Raw genomic sequence first — 24214 nt, forward strand, 5'->3', positions numbered from 1 at the left:
CAAGGTCTGTGCTCCCCACACTGTACTGGATCCTCAATTTCCTGACCTATACACTGTATTTGATAAAAATAGGCAAAAACGCCTCCTCTACCATGATTCTCAACACCGGCACCCTGCAAGGCAGCATACTCAGCCCCCTACTACACTCCTTATACATCTGATTATGTGGCCAAATTCCAACCCAACACCACTTACAAGCTTGCTGACTACACCAATGGCGTAAGCCAGATCTCAAACAAACAATGAGACTGAGTATAGGAAAGAGATTGAATGCTAAGTGGCATGGTGGAAAGACAACAATCTCTCCCTCAATGTCAGCAAAAGGGAAAGAGCTGATCACTGACTTCAAGAAGCGGAGTGGAGAGCATGCCCCTGTCTACATCAATGGTGCTGAAGTCAAGAGCATTAAGTTCCTAGGAATAACAATCACCAAAATCTGTCCTGGTCTACCCACAGTGGCACTACAGTCAAGAAAACACAATGCCTCTACTTCCTCAGGGGGCTAAGGAAATTCAGCATGTCCATAAAGACCCAGATGTATTTTTATACATTCACCACAGAAAGCATCATATCTGGGTGCATTACAGCAATGGCTCTTCACAAGGAACTATAGAGAGTTGTGAACACCGCCTAGCACATCACAAACCAGCCTCCCTTTCATTGACTCTGTCTACACTTCCTGCTGCCTCAGGAAAGCAACCAACACAATCAAAGACCTCTCCCACTCCAGGTGGGAATCTCCCACCCTTTGACATCAGGTAGAAGATGGAAAAATTTGAAAACACGTAAAGTACAGCTTCTTCCCCTTAATACTTAATTCTTCAACTTAATACTGATCTCTCTCTCTCTCTCTCTCTGTGCACAGCAGTAACACTGTATTCTACACTTCATACAGTACAAAGTGCATACTTTTCACGATATTACGATATGTGTGACAATAATAAATCAAATCAAACCAAACAACAGGGAGATAGCAAGGAAAGAGATCAATCTGAGACTGATAGTGTTGAGAAAAGAAGTGAGTCAAACAGCCAGGGCAGGCCGGGACAAAGCAGAGAACAAGGTAGGACTGTGAAGTTAAACTACATTTATTTCAATGCAAGAGGCCTAACAGGGAAGGCAGATGAACTCGGGACATGGTTAAGAATGTGGGACTGGGATATTATAGCAATTTAGGAAACGTGATTCAGGGATGGATAGGACTGGTAACTTAATGTTCCAGGATACAAATACTATAGGAAGGATAGAAATGGGGACAAGAGAGGAGGGGAAGTGGCGTTTTTAATAAGGGATAGCGTTACAGCTGTACTGATGGAGGATATTCCCAGAAATACATCCAGGGAAATTAGTTGGGTGGAACTGAGAAATAAGAAAGGGATGATCACCTTATTGGGATTGTATTGTTGACATCCTAATATTCAGCTGGAAATTGAGAAACAAGTTTGTAAGGAGATTTCAGTTAACTGAGAATAATAGGGCAGATATGGGAGGGGATTTTAACTTTTCAAACATAGACTGGGACTGCCACAATGTTAAGGGTTTAGATGGAGCAAAATTTGTTAAAGTGTACAAGAAAATGTTTTGATTCAGTATGTGGATGTACCTACTAGAAGAGGTGCAAAACTTGACCTACTCGTGGGAAATAAGGCAGGGCTGGTGACTGAGGTGTCAGTGGGGGAGTGCTTTGGGGCCAGCAACCATAATTCTAATAGTTTTAAAAATAGTGATGGAAAAGGATAGACCAGATCTAACAGGTGAAGTTCTAAATTGGAGAAAGGCCTATTTTGACAAAATTAGGCAAGAACTTTCATAAGTTGATTGGGGGCATATAAAGGGATGGCTGGAAAATGGAAAGTCTTCAGAAATGAGATAACAAGAGACCAGAGACAGGATATTCCTGTCAGGGTGAAAGGGAAGGCTGGTAGGTAGAGGGAATGCTGGATGACTAAAGAAATTGAGGGTTCGGTTAAGAAAAAGAAGGAAGCATATGTCAGGTACAGACAGGATAGATCGAGTGAATCCTTTGAAGAGTATAAAGGCAGTAAGAGTATACTTCAGAGAGAAATCAGGAGAGCAAAATGGGAATGAGATAGCTTTGGCAAATAGAGTTAAGGAGAATCCAAAGGATTTGTACAAATACATTAAAGGACAAAAGGGTAACTAGGGAGAGAATAGGGCCCCTCAAAGATCAGCAAGACGGCCTTTGTGGGGAGCTGGAGATGGGGTGATACTAATCGAGTATTTTGCATCAGTATTTACTGTGGAAAAGGACATGGAATATATGGAATGTAGGGAAATAGATGGTGACATCTTGCAAAATGCCCATATTACAAAGGAGGCAGTGCTGGATGTCTTGAAACAAAAGATGGATAAATTCCCAGGACCTGATCAGGCGTATCCTTGAACTCGGTGGGAAGCTAGAGAAGTGATTGCTGGGCCTCTTGCTGAGATATTTGTGTCACTGATAGTCACAGGTGAGGTGCCAGAAGACTGGACATTGGTTAATAGGGTGCCACGGTTTAAGAAGGATGGCTAAGGACAAGCCACGGAACTATAGACCGGTGAGCCTGATGTCGGAGCTGGGCAAGTTGTTGAAGGGAATCCTGAGGGACAGGATATACAAGTATTTGGAAAGGCAAGGACTGATTATGGATAGTTAACATGGCTTTGTGCGTGGGAAATCATGTCTCACAAACTTGACCGAGTTTTTTGAAGAAGTAACAAAGAGGATTGATGATGAGGGCAGAGCATTATATGTGATCTATATGGACTTCAGTAGGAATTCGACAAGATTTCCAATGGGAGACTGATTAGCAAGGTTAGATCTCATGGAATACAGGGAGAACTAGCCATTTGGATACAGAACTGGCTTTAAGGTAGAAGACAGAGGGTGGTGGTAGCAGATTGCTTTTCAGACTGAAGGCCTGTGTCCAGTGGAGTGCCACAAGGATCGGTGCTGGGTCCACTAATTTTTGTCATTGAAATAAGTAAATTGGATGCGAGCTTAAGGAGGTATATAGTTAGTAAGTTTGCAGATGACACCAAAATTGGAGGTGTAGTGGACAGCAAAGAAGATTACCTCAGATTACAACAGGATCTTGATCAGATGGCCAATGGGCTGAGTGGCAGATGGAGTTTAACTTAGATAAATGAGAGATGCTGCATTTTGGGAAAGCATATCTTAGCAGGACTTATACACTTAATGGTAAGGTCTGAGGGAGTGTTGCTGAACAAAGAGACCTTGGAGTGCAGGTTCACACTCCTTGAAAGTAGAGTTGTAGGTAGATAGGATAGTGAAGGCTGCGTTTGGTATGCTTTCCTTTATTGGTCAGAGTATTGAGTACAGGATTTGGGAGGTCATGTTGCGGCTATACAGGACATTGGTTAGGCCACTGTTGGAATATTACATGCAATTCTGGTCTCCTTCCTATTGGAAGAAAGGATGTTATGAAATTTGAAAGGGTTCAGAAAAGTTTTACAGGGGTGTTGCCAGGGTTGGAGGATTTGAGTTTAGGGAAGATATTGAATAGGCTGGGGCTGTTTTCCCTGGAGTGTCGGAGGCCAAGTAGTGACCTTATAGAGGTTTATAAAATTATGAGGGACGTGGATAGGATAAATAGACAAAAAGTCTTTTCCCTGGAGTGGGGGAGTCCAAAACTAGAGGGCATAGATTTAGAGTGAGGGGGGGAAAGATATAAAAGAGTCCTTTGGAGCAACTTTTACACGCAGAGGGTGGTACGTATATGGAATGAGGTGCCAGGTGAAGTGATGGAGGCCTGTACAATTGCAACATTTAAAAGGCATCTGAATGGGTATATGAATAGGAAAGGTTTGGAAGGATATGGGCCAGGTGCTGGCAGGAGAGACTAGATTGGGTTGGGATATCTGGTCAGCATGGACGAGTTGGACCAAAGGGTCTGTTTCCGTGCTGTACATCTCTATGATTCTATAACCAGGCCGACAACATGCAAAATAATGTCTAGATGGAAGATGATTGTTGTTCAGCAAGTATTACATAATCAAGTGTGTAAGAATTATGCTGACAATCAATTTAAGATTATCAGTCACGTTTGCAGTATGACACATTTATGCTAATGTTAATAAAGTATATATTACAAATACATGGTCCTGTTCTTTACAGATAGAAAGAATATGTATACACATTGTAATTGATTAAACTCAACGAAATAACTGACAGCCATTCTGTGTTTCACTTTTCAAGTGATTGTCTAGACTGTCAACATGTCTACTTTAAATTCAAACCAAAACTGGCAGTTAGCTGCCAGTCATATAACCAAGACAAAGCATCTACTAAGCAGCACTCTCTTCTCCTGCTGTATTTCTGGTGAATTGCCTCGATGAGATGAAAATTAGCAAAATGTGTCTTTTTTCAGCAATACTCCTCCAAGTGCTACTACATAAGTGTGAAATAAATGTGAAATCCTTTCTTATCCATGTATTTGTCCAAATGTCTTTTAAATGTTGTCAATGTACCCACCTCAACCAGTTCCGCTGGCAGCTCATTTCATACACGTACCACCCTATGTGTAAAAAAAGTTGCCCCTCTGGTTTCCTCATTATTTCTCTTCTCACCCTCAACCAATGCCCTTTAATCCTCGATTCTCCACCCCTGGGAAAAAGACAGTGTATTCACCCTACCCATACCTCACATAATCTTGTACACTTCTTTAAGATCCCACCTCAGTTTCCTATGCTCTACAGAACAATGTCCTGGCTTGTCCAACCTCTCCCTATAACTCACACCATTGAGTACTAGCAACATCCTTGTAAATTTCTTCTGCACTCTTTCCAATTCAATAACATTCTTCCTACACCAAGGTGACTAAAACTGAACACAATACTCCAAGTGCAGCCTCACCAACGTCCTATACAACTGCAATGTAACTTCCCAACTTCTGTACTCAATGCTCTGACTGATGAGGGCCAATGTACCAAAAGCTTTCTTCACTGCCCTGTCTACCTGCGACTCCACTTTCAGAGAACCATGCACTTGAACTCCAAGGTCCCTCTGTTCCACAACACTCCTTAAGGCCCTACCATTCACCATGAAACTCCTGCCTTTATTTGTTCCTTCAAAATGCAAAACTTTACACTTGCCTATATTAAACTCCCTTTGCCATTTCTTGGCCCACTTCCCCAACTGATCAAGGTTCTGCTGCAATTTCTGAGAACCTTCCTTACAGTCCGCAATACCATCTATATAGTATCATCTGCAAACTTACTAATTATTCTTGTACATTCTCATCCAAGTCATTGATATACATAACAAACAAATGTGTGCCATAGTAGATGGGCGCTCAAGGCAAAGCAAAGCTCTTTACTAAAGCTTATTTAACAAGGATCACAGTGATTTTTTTTCTAGAATTAGTGAGTCTTCACTAACACTGAAATTTAGGATCTGGATTAGTGGTGCTGGAAGAGCACAGCAGTTCAAGCAGCATCCGAGGAGCAGCAAAAATAATCGACGTTTCGGGCAAAAATTCCTGATGAAGGGCTTTTGCCTGAAACGTTGATTTTACTGCTCCTCGGATGCTGCCTGAACTGCTGCGCTCTTCCAGCACCACTAATCCAGAATCTGGTTTCCAGCATCTGCAGTCATTGTTTTTACCTACTAAAATTTAGAAGCCCAGTGCTTCAAAATTAACTGCAAACGAATTACAGCCATTCCAGATTCAGTAAATTGTGAATCATTTTGTATATAGTATCCAGAGGGTTCTTGTAGCGCAACAGGAATGTCCCTACCTCCAAGATAGGAGGCCCGGGTTCATGTTATAACATTTCTGACGAGGTTGATAATACAATATTTACAGCATGCCCTCGCTGTAGCAAGTTAACTCTGATGTTACTGAATTCAAAGACGCTGGGTCGATGAGTAGGACCTCAGAGCCTGACTCGATAACAGTGTGTATCTACCTTCTCCACTTGGCTTGAAGAGGAGCGCATTCCCCAGGATCGGGTAGGTCGGGCTGAGCCCAGGGATCCGCTTCATCTGGTTCCACTTACGGACATAGTCAGCGAACAAGTGGACAGCGAGCCCCGCCAACACAGTGAGGAAGACAGCAGACAGCAGAGCACCGGGAGGCAGCGCCTCCATCCCGCCGGGGCTGCAGTGTCCGGAGAACCGCTCCAACACACTGCCCTGTCAGTGAACTCTCCCTGTTAGAACTGAGACATTGTCCAGCCTGGGGAGTGCCAGCGATCGCTCGCTACTTTCCGGGAAATATGGTCATGTGACTGCCTCGTCACGTGACACTCTCATGTTGCTGATCGAGCTTCCTGACAGGTTTGCGAAATCCCCACGTACATGACATATAGTCCAGAGAGAAACAGCAGAGATTGATGGTGAAAGGCTGTGTTACAGACAGGAGTGAAGCGTTGAATGTTCTGCTGCTTCTGATTGACCTCCAGTTGGATACGATGTTAGAAATGAGAGTGTGTTACTGGAAAAGCACAGCAGATCAGGCAGCAGCCGAGGAGCAGGAATTCCTGATGAAGAGCGCCAGCCCGAAATGTCGATTTTCCTGTCCCTCGGCTATTGCCTGACCTGCTGTGCTTTTCCAGCAATATACTCTCAACTCTGATCTCCAGCATCTGCTGACCTCACTGTCTCCTTCATGTTAGAAATACTGTAAATAGTAAAGAAAATAACAGACTTCAGCAGAGATTTTACAGCCTTTCAATAATTTCAGATCATAAATTGTTTTTCTAGTTACATCTCTAGATTTTAGTTTCTTGTCCCATTCCATTTTCTTTGCCTTGTATAATGTCCCTTTTGGGGCAGCATGGTAGCTCAATAGTTAGCATTGCTGTCTCACAGCGTCAGGGACCCAGGTTCGGGCAACTAACTGTGTGGAGTTTGCACATTCTTCCCATGTCTGTGTGGGTTTCCTTCCACAATCCAAAGATGTGCAGGTCAGGTGAATTGGCAACGCTAAATTGCCCATTGTATTAGATGCATTAGGGCTAAAAATAGGGTAGGGGAATGGGTCTGGGTGGACTTGTTGGACCAAAGGGCCTGATTCCATACTGTAGGGAATCTAATCTTTTGTCATTTAATTTCTTCTGTCTCCTATTCCATCACAGAGCTTCCCTTCCGCTGTAGTTGTATAAGGAGAGCAGCAATGGCCAGTTCCCTCAAAGAGGGGTCAGGGATAACTGGAACTCAGAAGGCTCCATAAGCTGAGGGTCAAAGAAGGAGGTTCTCAGTGGACAAAAAGCTGTTGTCACCAGGGAGCCCCCTCATGGCCCATTATAGCTAAAAAAATGACATTCTCAAAGCCTGCTGGGATACCATTAGATTTCTCTGCATGCTCTTCCCACCTGATAAAGGCCCAGCCCGACACCACCCAAGCCACTGTCTACAGAGATGGGGAGAGGCCTCTGATTGGCTACTGAAGTGGCTCTTTTGCAAGGAGTTGGGATAACCTCTCTCTTTCTTTATATTAACAAAATTGCAAGGCAACAGGACAAAAATGAACAACCACCCAAAATTATACAAAATTCCTGCTCAATTATACTAGTGTTTCCAACTAAAAAGGCTGTTACGCACAACCCATTGACTCTCTTTCACCATTCGAGCTGCCTAACTTGCTTAATATTTCCAGCATTTCTTGTTTGCGTTACAGGAACACAAATGTATGGATACACATACCCAATTAAACCTAATTGAAGTATAACGTGCTACATTTTATTCAGATGAATGATGAGAGGTAACAAACTAAATAGTTCAACTTAGATTTGTCACACATAAATACAGTGAAAAGTGTTGTTTTGCATGTTATTCGCAAATTGCTAGCACTCTCCAGCAGCACCTTGGATCACTGATTGTTTTGCATGTTCTTACTTCAATAGCTTTGGTATTTTTGTTCAGCAGTTCATCTTTTGCATTTTCGTCTCAGGTGGCTTCTTCTACTTTTTGATCGGACTCTGCTGTTCCTCCAGTCACTGCTGCTTGATGTTGACCGGGTCTTCTCCTCCATCATTAAATGTTAAAGCTGGTGTAGGAACAGAGAGGCTTGAAGATGGCAGGGCAGAGCTGCTAAAAAAGCATGTATTATCCCTGGTTTTATAAATAGGATTGAATATAAGCAAAAGAAAGATAGTAAAATTTTATATAAAACACTAGGACTTCTACACTTAATGGTAAGGTCCTAGGGAGTGTTGCTGAACAAAAAGACCTTGGAGTGCAGGTTCATAGCTCCTTGAAAGTGGAGGTGCAGGTAGATAGGATAGTGAAGGCAGCATTTGGTATGCTTTCCTTTATTGGTTAGAGTATAGAGTACAGGGGTTGAGAGGTCATGTTGCAGCTGTGCAGGACATTGGTTAGGCCACTGTTGGAATATTGTGTACAATTCTGGTCTCCTTCCTATCGGAAAGATGTTGTGAAACTTGAAAGGGTTCAGCACGGAAACAGACCCTTCGGTCCAATCTGTCTACGACGACCAGATATCCCAACCAATCTAGTCCCACCTGCCAACATCCGGCCCATATCCCTCCAAACCCTTCCTATTCATATACCCATCCAAATGCCTCTTAAATTTTGCAATTGTACTAGCCTCCACCACATCCTCTGGCAGCTCATTCCATACACGTACCACACTCTGCGTGAAAAAGTTGCCCCTTAGGTCTCTTTTATATCTTTCCCCTCTCACCCTAAACCTATGCCCTCTAGTTCTGGACTCCCCCACTCCAGGGAAAAGACTTTGTCTATTTATCTTATCCATGCCCCTCATAATTTTGTAAACCTCTATAAGGTCACCCCTCAGCCTCCGACGCTCCAGGGAAAACAGCCCCAGCCTGTTCAGCCTCTCCCTGTAGCTCAAATCCTCAAACCCTGGCAACATCCTTGTAAATTTTCTCTGAACCCTTTCGAGTTTCACAACATCTTTCCGATAGGAAGGGGATTAGAATTGCAAGCAATATTCCAACAGTGGCCTAACCAATGTCCTGTACAGCCGCAACATGTCCTCCCAACTCCTGTAACTCAATACTCTGACCAATAAAGGAAAGCATATCAAACGCCTTCTTCACTTTCCTATCTACCTGCGACACCACTTTCAAGGAGCTATGAACCTGCACTCCAAGGTCTCTTTGTTCAGCAACACTCCCTAGGACCTTACCATTAAGTGTATAAGTCCTGCTAAGATTTGCTTTGCCAAAATGCAGCACCTCGCATTTATCTGAATTAAACTCCATCTGCCACTTCTCAGCCCATTGGCCCATCTGGTCCAGATCCTGTTGTAATCTGAGGTAACCCTCTTCGCTGTGTACTATACCTCCAATTTTGGTGTCATCTGCAAACTTACTAACTGTACCTCTTATGCTCACATCCAAATCATTTATGTAAATGACAAAAAGTAGAGGACCCAACACTGATCCTTGTGGCTCTCCACTGGTCACAGGCCTCCAGTCTGAAAAACAACCCTGTCTACTTCCTTTGAGCTAGTTCTGTATCAAATTGGCTAGTTCTCTCTTTATTCCATGAGATCTAACCTTGCTAATCAGTCCCCCATGGGGAACCTTGTTGAATGCCTTACTGAAGTCAATATAGATCACATCTACTTCTCTGCCCTCATCAATCTTCTTTGTTACTTCTTCAAAAAACTCAATCAAGTTTGTTAGACATGATTTCCCATGCACAAAGCCATGTTGACTATCCCTAATCTGTCCTTGCCTTTCCAAATACATGTACATCCTGTCCCTCAGGATTCCCTACAGTCTATATCTTCCATATCCTTTTCCACAGTAAATACTGGTGCAAAATATTCATTTAGTATCTCACCCATTTTCTGTGGCTCCACACAAAGGCCGTGTGGCTGATCTTTGAGGGGTCCTATTCTTACCCTTTTGTCCTTAATATATTTGTAAAAACCCTTTGGATTCTCCTTAATTCTATTTGCCAATGCTATCTCATGTCCCCTTTTTGCCCTCCTGATTTCCCTCTTAAGTATACTCCTATTTCCTTTATACTCTTCTAAGGATTCACTCGATCTATCCAGTCTATACCTGACATATGCTTCCTTCTTTTTCTTAACCAAACCCTCAATTTCTTTAGTCATCCAGCATTCCCTATACCTACCAGCCTTCCGTTTCACCCTGACAGGAATATACTTTCTCTGGATTCTTGTTATCTCATTTCTGAAGGCTTCCCATTTTCCAGCTGTCCCTTTACCTGCGAATACCTGCCTCCAATCAGCTTTCAAAAGTTCTTGCCTAATACTGTCAAAATTGGCCTTTCTCCAATTTAGAACATCAACTTTTAGATCTGGTCTATCCTTTTCCATCGCAATTTCAAAACCAATAGAATTATGGTCGCTGGCCCCAAAGTGCTCTCCCACTGACACCTCAGTCACCTGCCCTGCCTTATTTCCCAAGAGTAGGTCAAGTTTTGCACCTTCTCTAGTAGGTACATCCACATACTGAATCAGAAAATTGTCTTGTACGCACTTAAGAAATTCCTCTCCATCTAAACCTTTAACACTATGGCAGTCCCAGTCGATGTTTGGAAAGTTAAAATCCTCTACCATAGCTACCCTATTATTCTTACAGATAGCTGAGATCTCCTTACAAGTTTGTTTCTCAATTTCCCTCTAACTATTAGGGGGTCTATAATACAATCCCAATAAGATGATCATCCCTTTCTTATTTCTCAGTTCCACCCAAATAACTTCCCTGGATGTACTTCCTGGAGTATCCTCCCTCAGTACAGCTGTAATGCTATCCCTTATCAAAAATGCCACTCCCTCTCCTCTCTTGCCTCCCTTTCTATCCTTCCTGTAGCATTTGTATCCTGGAATATTAAGCTGCCAGTCCTGCCCATCCTTGAGCGATGTTCCCGTAATTGCTATGCTATCCCATTCCCATGTTCCTAACCATGCCCTGAATGCATCTGCCTTCCCTGTTAGGCCCCTTGCATTGAAATAATTGCAGTTTAATTTATTAGTCCTACCTTGTCCCTGCCTGCCCTGACTGATGGATTCACTTCTGTTCTCAAATGTACCAGTCTCAGATCGATCTCTTTCCTCACTATCTACCTGGGTCCCACTGGTAACCCCCCCCCCCCCCCCCTACTCATTTAATTCCTCCCAAGCAGTTCTTGCAAATTTCCCTGCCAATATATTAATTCCCTTCCAATTTCGGTGCAATCTGTCCTTCTTGTACAGGTCACTTCTACCCCAAAAGAGATTCCAATGATCCAAAAGTGTGAATCCTTTTCCCATACACTAGCTCTCAGCCATGCATTCATCTGCTCTATCCTCCTATTCCTGCCCTCACTAGCTCGTAGCACTGGGAGTAATCCAGATATTACTACCCTTGAGGACCTCCTTTTTAAATTTCTACCTAACTCTCTGTAATCTCCCTTCAGAATCTCAACCTTTTCCCTTCCTATATTGTTGGTTCCAATGTGGACAATGACCTCTTGCTGGTCCCTCTCCCCCGTGAGAACATTCTGCACCCTCTCTGAGGGATCCTTGATCCTGGCACCAGGGAAACAACACACCATTCTGCTTTTTCTCTGCTGGCCACAGAAACGTCTGTCTGTACCTCAGATTACAGAATCCCCTAACACAATTGATCTCTTGGAAGCCGACGTACCCCGCATTGCATTAGAGCCAGTCTCAATACCAGAAACTTGGCTGTTCATGCTACGTTCCAGATTGCTGAACAGAGAGACCTGGGGGTGCACACTTCCTTGAAAGTGGAGTTGCAGATACACAAGGTGATGAAAGCAGCATTTGACATTTTTCCATCATTGGTCAAACATTGAGTATAGGAATTCGGATGTCATGCTGTGTCTTTACAGGATATTAGAATACTGCATACAATATAGGAAAGATGATGTTAAACTTGAGAAGGTGCACAAAAGATTTCCAATGATGTTACGAGGACTGGAGAGTTTGAGTTATAAGAAGAGGCTGAATAGGCTGGACACTCTTTTCCCTGAAGGTTGAGGGATGACTTTATAATGGTTTATAAAATAAAGAAGAGCATGGACAGGGTGGATAGCCAGGGTCTTTTTCCAAAGGTGTGTAAGTCCAAAACTAGAGGACATAAGTGTTTAAGGTGAGGAGGGAAATTTAAAGGGATCTGAAGGGTAACTTTTTCACACAGAGGGTGGTGCATGTATGGAACAAGCTGCCAGAGGAAGTGGTGGAGGTGGATACAATTACAACATTTATAAATTATCTGGATGGTTTATGAATAGGAAGGGTTTAGAGGGATATGGTCCAAATGCTGTCAAATAGGACAAGGTCAAATTAGGATGTCTGGTCAGCATTAGAGAGAGTGTTCTGCCCCAGTAATGGAAATACCTAGCTGTCCATTCACCAGGATGATGAGTGACTTGGAGGGGAACTTGCAGGTGGGGGGTATTTCCATGTATATGTTGCCTTTGTCCTTGCAGGTGAGAGTGGTCCTGGATTTGGAAGGTGCTATCTAAGGATCTTACATGAATTGTTTGCAGTACATCTTGTCGATGGTACACACTGCTGTTACTGTGCATGAGTGGTGGAGGGAGAGACTGAATATTTGTGGATGTGTGCCAATCAAATGGGCTGTCTTGTCCTGGATAGTGTCAAGCTTTTTGAGTGTTGTTGGAGCTGCACCCATCCAGGCAAGTGGGGAATATTCCACCACACTCCTGACTTGTGCCTTGTAGATGGCAGACTGGCTTTGTCTAGTCTGGAACTGAGTTATGTGCTGCAGGATTCCTAGACTCTGACCTGCTGTTGGAGCCATTGTATGCAGATGGTGAATCCAGTTGTTTCAGATCAATGGTGGTGATCAGGACACTGAGAGCAAGGATTCAATAACAGAAACACTATTGAATGTTAAAGGATGATGAGCAGATTCTCTCTTATTGGAAAATGGTTTGAACGTTACTTGCCACTTTTCAGCCCACACCTGGATATTGTCCAGGTCTTGCTGCAGTTGGGCATAGACTTCTTCCATATTGGAGGAGTTGCAAATACTGCTGAACATGTGCAGTCATCATTCCTATTTTTCACTTTATGATGGAGGGAAGGTAATTGATTTAGTGGCTGGATAGGATACTATCTGAAGTACACCTGCTGAGATGACTGATCTCCAATGACAACCATCATCTTTTAGATTTTAGAAACATCTACCATATTTCCTCTCAGCCTTCTTCTCTGGGAACAGTCCCAACCTATCCAAGCTAGCCTCATAACTGAAGTTTCACATTCCCAGAACCATTCTGGCAAATCGCTCCTGAATTCATTTCAATGCATTCATATTTTTCCTATAATGGGGCTCCCACAACTTTCTGGAAAAGCGCAGCAGGTCAGGCAGCATCCAAGGAGCAGGAGAATCGACGTTTCGGGCATGAGCCCTTCTTCAGGAATGAGGAGAGTGTGCCAAGCAGGCTAAGATAAAGGGTAGGGAGGAGGGACTTGGGGGAGGGGCATTGGAAATGCGATAGATGGAAGGATGTTAAGGTGAGGGTGATAGGCCAGAGTTGGGGAGGGGGGCGGAGAGGTCAGGAAGACGTTTGCAGGTTAGGAAGGTGGTGCTGAGTTCGAGGGTTGGGATTGAGACAAGGTGGGGGGAGGGGAAATGAGGAAACTGGAGAAACCGGAGTTCATCCCTTGTGGTTGGAGGGTTCCTAGGCGGAAGATAAGGCGCTATTCGTCCAGCCGTCGTGTTGCTATGGTCTGGTGATGGAAGAGTCCAAGGACCTGCATGTCCTTGGTGGAGTGGGAGGGGGAGTTGAAGTGTTGAGCCACGGGGTGGTCGATCCGGGTGTCCCAGAGGTGTTCTCTGAAACGTTCTGCAAGTAGGCGGCCTGTTCCCCAATATAGAGAAGGCCACATTGGGTGCAGCAGATGCAGTAAATGATGTGTGTGGAGGTGCAGGTGAATTTGTGGTGGATATGGAAGGATCCCTTGTGGCCTTGGAGGGAAGTAAGGGGGGAGGTGTGGGCGCAAGATTTGCATTTCTTGCGGTTGCAGGGGAAGGTGCCGGGAGTGGAGGTTGGATTGGTGGGGGGTGTGTACCTGACGAGGGAGTCACGGAGGGAGTGGTCTTTTCGGAATGCTGATAGGGGAGGGGAGGGGAGGGAAATATATCCCTGGTGGGGGGTCCGTTTGGAGGTGGCGGAAATGACGATGGATGATATGATGTATATGGAGTTTGGTGGGGTGGTAGGTGAGGACCAGTGGGGTTCTGTCCTGGTGGCGATTGGAGGGACGGGGCTCAAGGGCAGAGGAGCGGGCAGTGGAGAAGATGCGGTGAGGAGCATCGTCGATCACATCTGGGGGGAAATTGCTGTCTTTGAAGAAGGAGGCCATCTGAGTTGTTCGGTATTGGAAGTGGTCCTCCTGGGAGGACCAGTTCCAATACCGAAAATCTGCTCCCAGGAGGATCAGTTCCAATACCAAACAACCCAGATGGCCTCCTTCTTCAAAGACCGCAATTTTCCCCCAGACGTGATCGACGATGCTCTCCACTGCATCTGGGACACCCGGAACAACCAACCCAACCACCACGTGGCTCAACACTTCAACTCCCCCTCCTACTCCACCAAGGACATGCAGGTCCTTGGACTCCTCCATCACCAGACCATAGAAACACAACGGCTGGAGGAAAAGCGCCTCATCTTCCGCCGAGGAACCCTTCAACCACAAGGGATGAATTCAGATTTCTCCAGTTTCCTCATTTCCCCTCCCCCCACCTTGTCTCAGTCCCAACCCTCGAACTCAGCACCACCTTCCTAACCTGCAATCTTCTTCCTGACCTCTCCGCCCCCACCCCCACTCTGGTCTATCACCCTCACCTTAACCTCCTTCCACCTATCACATTCCCAACGCCCCACCCCCAAGTCCCTCCTCCCTACCTTTTATCTTAGCCTGCTTGGCACACTTTCCTCATTCCTGAAGAAGGGCTCGTGCCCAAAATGTCGATTCTCCTGCTCCTTGGATGCTACTGCGCTTTTCCAGCAACACATTTTTCAGCTCTGATCTCCAGCATCTGCAGTCCTCATTTTCTCCCACAACTTCCAACAATTCAAGACAGACTGACCTGGAACAAAATGGAGAGGTGATACAAAAGGCTAGTTGACTCAGTATTTGGTCCACTTCTCAAGGGGAGCATCATCCTTGCCTCACTATATTCTGATATTTCTAAACTGCTCCCTCACCTTGGGCTAAACAAAGGTGAATTGACGTAAAATGAAAGAAATTTCAATATTCATACAAAACTACAAATGTAGAAGCAGAAGTAGGCCCTTTGGCCCAAAGATCTTTCTGATTTGTTAACATTTTGAATTCCACATTCCTATCTAGATGATCTTTGAATGTTTCAAGGTAAATAAACTCTTAGTAGGAATGGGAAATCAGAGATCCCATCTCCATTGCATTCTGACCAGTTTCAGTCTCTGTATATCCAGTGCCTTCTCTATTCCAATGTAAATCCAGCTTCAAAACTTTGTATATTTCCCCAATTTAAATGATATTCTAGTCTCTACCACAACATCCATTCATGAAGAAGCATTTCAAAATCTAACTTTCAACTTCCTGACACACCCACTGTCAACTGAGGGACTCAACGACCTCCCTTCTTCCTTGGTCTTCAGCATCTGTCTACCTACTCCACATACATTCCACTGGTGGGTGAGTGCTTTATTGGTTATCCATTGTAACAATTTAACAATTCAACAATTCATTTGACCTTTGACAGACTGCACCTGTCATGGCCTATTCCCATTAAACAGCCTACTGATGCTCTTGCCCCCTGCAGAAACTACTGGCCCCCACATGATAATTTGATTGTTCTTTCCTTTTCTTCCCTCACACTCAAGCCTCAATCTTCCTCACTTTCCCTATCCAAGCCACAGTCCTTTGACTTACGTTCTCCAAATCTCCCTCACCCTCGCTTCCCACTTTATTTTAAGTGCAAATCTCCAGACATTATCCCCCAACCATCCAATCTCTAACCATTCTCAATGTCTCTTTATTTCTGGTCTCTATTTCCCCAGTCTGCCTCTCTTCCCATTTCCCATCTGTGTGCCCCTTTTCCTCTGAACCTGCACCCACTACTCACCACGATGTATACTGCACTCATGTTTTTCTTCCCTATCCCAGACTTTGATTGCTCAACAGGCCTCTAACCCTTGACAGACCCCCAATTCCTATCTTAATTCACAAATTTCCTTCTATCACTACGAACTCTCCTCAATCTCAAATATTGACCATCCTCCAATTCTTATTCCCAATCTTTCCTCCTGCACTCACCCCAACACAGTCACTGAATCCCCAATCTAGGGATCGCCCCGCTACTTAAGAGACAGTATTATTATGTAATTAATATTTATGTAGATACAACTAGTAATTCCAAAATACATTGTTTTATCATGTTAGCTATTTCAATTCTGCTATTTCACACTATAAGAAAGAATCCAGTCACCTTATTAAAACATCAGACAGAAATACCTTGAATCTTCTATCTTTGTTATTTCAGTCTAGCACACCCCTCATTTGGCAATGATCATATTACGTCTTCCAGTTCTCTCCCAATGTTTCTCTCCCAAAGCTATTTTTGCATTTCATGAGTTGTCTTGTTATCTTTTTCCTTCTGTTCTCAATATCTAACATGCCACTCCCAGAATATGTGCATGAATTTATTGCATGGCACATGAAACAATTTATCGTGATCAAAGATGGAGTCTGGGGCAGGGGGCAGTCATGTGATCTTATGCCAGTTATGCTCAGACAAGAATGCTGTCAAATTTCTCAACTTGTTAAAATATAAATGTTAATGGTGATTAATCTTCTTTTAAAAAGACATTTAAAAATACAGTACTACTTGTGGAATTTACAGAATCTCAAATAGTGATTCCCTTGATTCAATATTGTTAGAGAGTAGTTGTGTGTTCTCACCTGGACTCTCTTTAAGAGTATTGTCATTTTTAATTGAAGCTGTACATTCTAAACTCAAGCCTCTCCTTATTTTGTGGAATCATATGCCCCATATTATATCCACTGAATTCAAGGGGACATCTAACTCTAGCTTTACTAAAAAGTGAATCATTACCTCTGTCACTTGCTGCAGTATGTTCACTGTGGTTACCCTTGGCATCCAACTGCTCCCACAAGCTACAGCAAGAACATTGCCAATCTGTAATCTCTATTGTTTTTCTTTTAAGTTATTAATCAACCACGTCGATGCCACCACTCTTGACACTATTTTTTATCCACCTCAATATCAACCTTGTACCGACCAAACAATTTGTAAGAAAGGGGAAAAAGAACTAGAGACAAGGACACAAACTGAAGACATTTTAACTTCATCTACAAATACTCACCAATTCTATTTACCAATTGCCAAACAGAAATTGCCCTAAAAATTGTTGAACTCAATATTGATGTAAATCAGGTTCAGAAATATTAAAGATTTCTTACTTTCTTACCCAACAAATGAATAAAATCAGTCCAAGGCTTAACTGAATTCTGGAGTTGAATTTATATGCACCGAACAAACCGCCTCTCTCACTCAGTTCTTAAGGATCCAGTTTAAGCTGTTCTTAATTGGACGGCGCCACCAATGGAACCCATCAGAATAAACCTGCTCAAATCTTACAACTACAAAATCTTAACTTCAGATTTCACTATGATACTAACACTAATTATAAATTATATTAAGCTACATTAATTTGGCACATGTTTAAGAGTATGTGTGTCTGTGTGTGTAGGAAGCCCGCAAGCATTATCTGCATGGTGTTAACTCCAAAAATCAGAGCTCAAACCCCGGGCAGTGTCATCTTAGTGAAGCCCACTGTCTGTGCAAGAGCTGGAAAAGTACCCGTTGGTGGATGGTGCATTCTCGGAAATCCAGTGGAATGCAGAATGTAAGAGATTGAATGAGCACTGGCAGAGTGTTTGAGAGAGTTTCAGTGCCAGATCTTTGAAAGTATCTTGTGAAGGAATAACATTTTAGTAAAATTTGGTGGCACACTATCACTAACGTCTGGGTGGGTTACTGAGAAAACTGTGGCATTTGTTTTAAGCCACATCTGTTATTTCTTGTTCAACCACAATTTGCATGTTTACTCACTTCTACCTCAGGATAATTGTGAATGCATGTGAATGTGTGTTTCAGTTTTCTAACCTTGTATAGGAAATGTTTTTTTTAATTTAAAACTGTGGCTTTATTCCCCTAATAGATACTCAGGATCTCAAACTTCATTTACTTTAAGTAATAACAAAGTGGCTGCTCCCTGGATATATCATCACATAATTTGGTGGCATCATCTAGAATAATGATTAAAGTCATTTTCCACAAATTGTAGAATATGATGTAGTGAAATAACAATTGGGAATAATATTTTGCCCTATTTTGAGATGCCACGCTTGACATTTTTGTGGTGACTAAACATGGTCTGTAAAGGAGATAGTCCGCCAAACTGATCTTGCAAATAAACTATAAAAAAGGATGTTCTTGTCATTGTTTTCTTAAAAAAAAAACCCTTAACAAATAGCTGTTGGCTGGATTGCTGAAGCAAAATAGTTTTGAGCAGGACCAGGGTATTAGAAGATTCGGATTTTCACTGAATGGTATCATGAGATTTTTAACATCTAACATTCATTGAAATAGAGAAAAAGTTTAATGTCTCATTGGAGGGGCATTTCAAACAACACAGCAATTCCTCCACACTGCATTGTAAAGGAGTTTAGATTACTTACTAAGCTTTTTATCGAAGGAGAAATATAACTCTCAAATTTTGAAGCAACAAGTCAACTTATCCAAATTAAATAGGTTTGCTTTGATAAATGGATAAATATTATTTTGTAAGTATACCTACTTTTCAAAAGAGAAGAAAATAAGGCAAAGGTAGTTTTGTTGCATCATGATAAGTTGTTTATTTACAAAATAAAATTAAAGATAAAGTGCTAGAAATACCAAAAGTATCTGAATTTATAAATAAAACTTTTTTTTAGTTTGGAATCTACTGTGAAAATAGGCGAACACTGAATTTGTGTGTATGAGATTCCTCTTTTTAGACAGGCATGAATCCATTTATTTAGAAGTAAATACCTCAATTAAAATGGCATGCAGAAAAAAAATCATACACATTAAGTATTAATCCACCTATTTCACGAACAGTATTTAATACACACACTTCTGAGCAACATATAAAAGATTTGGCAAATTCACGCATTAAAATACAATCAAAAAATACTTTACATATGTAAAAACACATACTTTACTAAATAATTGACCAAATCTTTCTGTTAAAAGAACAATGTGTTCGTAATGCATGCTGTTATTGATGTACAAATGAGCCAGCAAGTTCAAGAAACAAAGAGATATAGCGAGAATTATGATTTTCCTGAATTTTTTCAAAACATGCTATCCTGCTATTGGTTTGCATAAATGGTATCTTGTCCTTAGCTTCCCTGATTCTGGTTAAGAACTTACTGGCTTTGTACATAAACGCAATACAGAACAAGGATTCCTACTCAACAGTATCAGTACATTTTAAGTTATGCAATTACTATATTGTTAATGCAATGTCAATTAATCTGTCCAACTCCGAAAAGAACCAATATATATTGTTCAGCCTCATTACTGCCAGCAATGTTAGATGAAAGATAAAAAATCGTACTTATCCTTTCCGTCTTTTATTTCCTCTCTCTCAATGCAATCATAGGTTCTCTTTCTGTATCTGATTAGACGATATTAACTTTCTCCTTTCTCTTTCTTAGCTTTCAATCTCGGAATCTCATTGGTAAAGGGATTATACTTTCAGCCTTGCCATTCATTTAGATCCAGTGCATCATTATCCTCACCAGAAAGTTATCAGCTCACATGTCCAGAAAGTTACGGTGTAAATTAAATGGTGCAAAAAATTTCTAACAACATATCAGAAGATGCCCACAGCAGCAAGATTTGACATAGTGAATTAGGTTTGGAATATTAAATGCATGATATAATACCTGAATACGTTAGAGGGAACATTTCTGGCATCTAGTGGTTCCAAGCTCTTTTCTGGTCACTGCATAGATTACTTGAATACAGCATACTGTATATGAACTGGTGTGTGCAACATGATTGCTACATGCAACTTTGCATTATAAATAACAAATAGGAAAATAAAAGTTTGTCACACTTTTATGAATGTGGAAAGAGATGACAAGAATATGCCACAGATATTTGTCTTACAAATACTGACAAAGAAGCACACATATCTAGAAATAAATTGCATTTCCATGGCATACTTGCAAACTGAATATTTCACTTTACACTCACAGTGAATTCAACAAACGCTCTCTCAACAATACAGACTGGACTTGTTAAAGCTGTCTAGCTTCTTAATTAGCAAAACATGTACTTGCAGTAGCTGCCTGTCAGTAGGTTATTGAGGTATAAGTAGCATGTTGGAGTAATGAACAATTAAGAACAATAGAATACAAGTGTCAGGTTGGTAGTTACAATACAAGGAAATGTTGCTTTCCACTGCAAGCTACCTTGACAAATAGTCTTGTATGTACCTATAAAATTGGTACAATTTTTGTATAGTTTGTTTAATAGGTATTAATTAATAGGAAGACAGCTAACAACACTGCACACCGTCAGTCACTGCACAAAATTAAGTGCTTCATGGTGAGCCTTTCAACACTTCATATGTTTTCTTCTAATGAAGCTAGTCCTGTTTGTGACCTGATGTAAGCAAACCATCTTCAGTAATTCTCGTGCTTTCCACTCTCCAGTGCTTCAACTGACTTTACCTATGAAACCACTTGGGATCGTTTTCTGGAACTTGTAGGAAGACGATTAAAAGGTTTGGACTGAAAATGTGCTTGTGGACCTAGAATGGACACAGACAACCAAATAAAAAACAGCTTAGTTTAAGAAAAAAAAGTAGCCTTTTTTTGCTAACTTAGATTGAAATATCGATGAGAGTGGTAAAGAACAATACAATTGAGGCAGTGGGGGGAGTCTTCTCAGTCACCTAGAGACCTGTGCTGCCTCTTCCAAGCAAGGTGCATTGACTCCTGGGTCAATCAGACATAGTTTAGACCACAAACAAAACAGAAATAGCTGGAGAAACTCATCTGTGGAGAGAAGGCAGAGTTAACTTGTTCAGAACTGAAGAGGTTTTTTGTTTGTTTTTAGAATCATAAAGTCCACAGTGTGGAAGCAGGCTATTTGACTCATCTAGTCCATACCAACTCTCTGAAGAGCATCTCAACCATACCCAAGCCCCTACCCTATCCATGTAACCCTGCATTTCCCATGGCTAATCCACCTAGCCTGCACATTATTGGACTATAGGAGAAACCTGGAGCACCCAGAGGAAACCCATACAGCCATGGGGAGAATTTGCAAACTCCACACAGAATCACCCAAGGATGGAATCAAACCGAGGTCCCTTGCGCTGAAAGACAGCAATGTTAAGCATTGAGCCACTATGCTACCATTTGTTTTAGATCTGTCAACTACTCAGAACCAAAGGTTCTTGCACACTTCAGTATCACAGATGAGACTGTGGTTGCCTTCAGGACACCTAGAGTGACAGAGAATCAAGGCTTAGAGCAAGTCTTTTGTGATGTGGAGGAGGTACATTTCTGGGTGCAGAAGTCACAAGTTCAGAAGCATGGAAAGGGGAGTGGCTTTTAGCAGGCTCCCTTCTGCACTACATCCAGTCCCACTACCAGGTGATTACATATCTTTGAGGAAGGCCCAACCCTTGACCCACCTCAAAAGCTGCCCACATGAGTTTGCTTCTCAGGCATATTACAAAAATACAGGCTCACTTATAGTTTGGTTAGGCCCAAACAGACCCTGAAGGATTACCACATGTTCTAGTTTCTCCTGATCATTCTAGCTTTTTCATTAAACAAGCCAGTATCCCACTAGATTGCAACAAAATAGCCCAAATATCCCAGTTTGCAGCTTTTTCCTCTTTACACGAACAATAAAAATTAAAAATGTCCGTACCCCATGTTATTCGATACTCATCCTCATCACCTTCAATGGGTGGCTGGTTTAACAGGTGATGATGGTGATGTGCAAAATCTGTGGGATAATTAGAGCTGGAGGCAGAAATTCCGAGGCTGATGCCAGTCACACCAATTCCAGCATGATCTGTAAAGAAAATTCTAAAGTATCGGTAACATTAAATGGTATTAGCTTCCTTTGGTAAAAAAAATGTTTTAATCCATTCATATTGGTTGTTACATAAGGGCATAAGAAATAAGAACAGGACTAGGTCATGTAATCCTTTGCACCTGCTCTCCATTCAATAAGATCCTGGCTGTTGTGACCTCCCCTGCTCTAATTCCAAATCTCACATTTGTCAATCCCAGTTCTGTTCACGCTTAATATTTGAGCAAAGCAGACATGATGACATAGTGGTATTGTCCCTGGAATTGGTGTTGGAGAGACTGTTAGGTCTGAAGGTTGATAAGTCCCCGGGGCCTGATGGTCTACATCCCAGGGTACTGAAGGAGGTGGCTCGAGAAATGGTGGATGCGTTGGTGATTATTTTCCAGAGTTCGATAGATTTGGAATCAGTTCCTGCGGATTGGAGGGTGGATAATGTTGTACCACTTTTTAAGAAAGGTGGGAGAGAGAAAGCAGGAAATTATAGACCAGTTAGTCTGACCTCAGTGGTGGGAAAGATGCTAAAGGATGAAATTATGACACATCTGGATAGTAGGAACAGGATAGGTCAGAATCAGCATGGATTTATGAAGGGGAAATCATGCTTGACTAATCTTCTGGAATTTTTTGAGGATGTAACTCTGGAGATGGATGAGGGATATCCAGTAGATGTAGTGTACCTGGACTTTCAGAAAGCTTTTGATAAAGTCCCACATAGGAGGTTAATGAGCATGGTATTGGGGGCAAAGTACTAACTTGGATTGAAAGTTGGTTGGCTAACAGGAAACAAAGAGTAGTGATAAACGGCTCCATTTCGGAATGGCAGGCAGTGACCAGTGGGGTACCGCAGGGATCAGTGCTGGGATTGCAGCTTTTTACAATATATATTAATGATATAGAATATGGTATTAGTAATAACATTAGCAAATTTGCTGATGACACTAAGCTAGGTGGCAGGGTCAAATGTGAAGAGGATGTTAGGAGATTACAGGGTGACCTGGACAGGTTAGGTGAGTGGTCAGATGCATGGCAGATGAGTTTAATGTGGATAAATGTTTGATTATCCACTTTGGTGGCAAGAACAGGAAGGCAGATTACTACCCAAATGGAATCAATTTAGGTAAAGAGGCAGTACAAAGAGATCTGGGTGTTCTTGTACACCAGTCAATGAAGGTAAGTATGCAGGTACAGCAGGTAGTGAAGAAGCTGGCCTTCATAACAAGAGGGATTGAATACAGAAGCAAAGAGGTTCTTCTGCAGCTGTACAGGGCCCTGGTGAGACCACACCTGGAGTACTGTGTGCAGTTCTGGTCTCCAAATTTGAGGAAAGACATTCTGGCTATTGAGGGAGTGCAGCGTAGGTTCATGAGGTCAATTCCTGGAATGGCAGGACTACCTTATGCTGAAAGACTGGAGCAACTGGGCTTGTATACCCTTGAGTTTAGAAGACTGACAGGGGATCTGATTGAGACATAAGATTACTAAAGGATTGGACACGGTGGAGGCAGGAAACATGTTTCCGCTGATGGGTGAGTGCCGAATCAGAGGACACAGCTTAAAAATACAGGGTAGACTATTTAGGACAGAGATGAGGAGAAACTTCTTCACCCAGAGATTGGTGGCTGTGTGGAATGCTCTGCCCCAGAGGGCAGTGGAGGCCCAGTCTCTGGATTCATTTAAGAAAGAGTTGGATAGTGGAATCAAGGGTTATGGAGATAAGGCAGGAACAGGATACTGATTAAGGATGATCAGCCATGATCATATTGAATGGTGGTGCAGGGTCAAAAGGCAGAATGGCCTACTCCTGCACCTATTGTCTATTGTCTATTGTCTAATTCATAAAGTTGTAATTGAAAGCTAATCTAATGGAAACCATAAAATCATTGTTGATTTTCATTTAACAAAAAAATCTGGTTTATTAATGTTCTTTTGGAAAAGGAGAATCTGTCTACATATAACTCCAATTCCAGTGGTCATCTCCAGTCTAGCCACTCAGTTGTATCTAACCACTCCAAAGTCTAATGAAAGGAGTGAAACCAGACAAATTATCTGGTACCAACCAATTGTCAAC

At 42.2% G+C, this 24214-nt stretch overlaps 2 protein-coding genes across 5 annotated transcripts in view; both read right to left on the minus strand.

Moving 5' to 3' along the window:
- LOC140477145 (cytochrome P450 4V2-like) overlaps nt 1-6237 on the minus strand; it is a 58324-nt gene extending 52087 nt beyond the window's left edge. Inside the window, exon 1 of the mRNA XM_072570514.1 lies at nt 5935-6237. Coding sequence (XP_072426615.1) covers nt 5935-6115 — 181 coding nt within the window. The 5' untranslated portion in view covers nt 6116-6237. The remainder of the gene's footprint in view (nt 1-5934) is intronic.
- Nucleotides 6238-19114: 12877 nt separating this feature from the next.
- The window catches only part of LOC140477186 (protein FAM149A-like), a 118243-nt gene continuing 113143 nt past the window's right edge, over nt 19115-24214 (minus strand). For all 4 annotated transcript variants that reach the window (XM_072570647.1, XM_072570638.1, XM_072570666.1 and 1 more), the window contains exons 15-16: nt 21979-22125; nt 19115-20845 (exon numbers count right to left, since the gene is read on the minus strand). In XM_072570647.1, coding sequence (XP_072426748.1) covers nt 20766-20845; nt 21979-22125 — 227 coding nt within the window. In that variant the 3' untranslated portion in view covers nt 19115-20765. The remainder of the gene's footprint in view (nt 20846-21978; nt 22126-24214) is intronic.

Source organism: Chiloscyllium punctatum, chromosome 1, assembly GCF_047496795.1.
Source record: "Chiloscyllium punctatum isolate Juve2018m chromosome 1, sChiPun1.3, whole genome shotgun sequence".
Taxonomy (NCBI): Eukaryota; Metazoa; Chordata; class Chondrichthyes; order Orectolobiformes; family Hemiscylliidae; genus Chiloscyllium; species Chiloscyllium punctatum.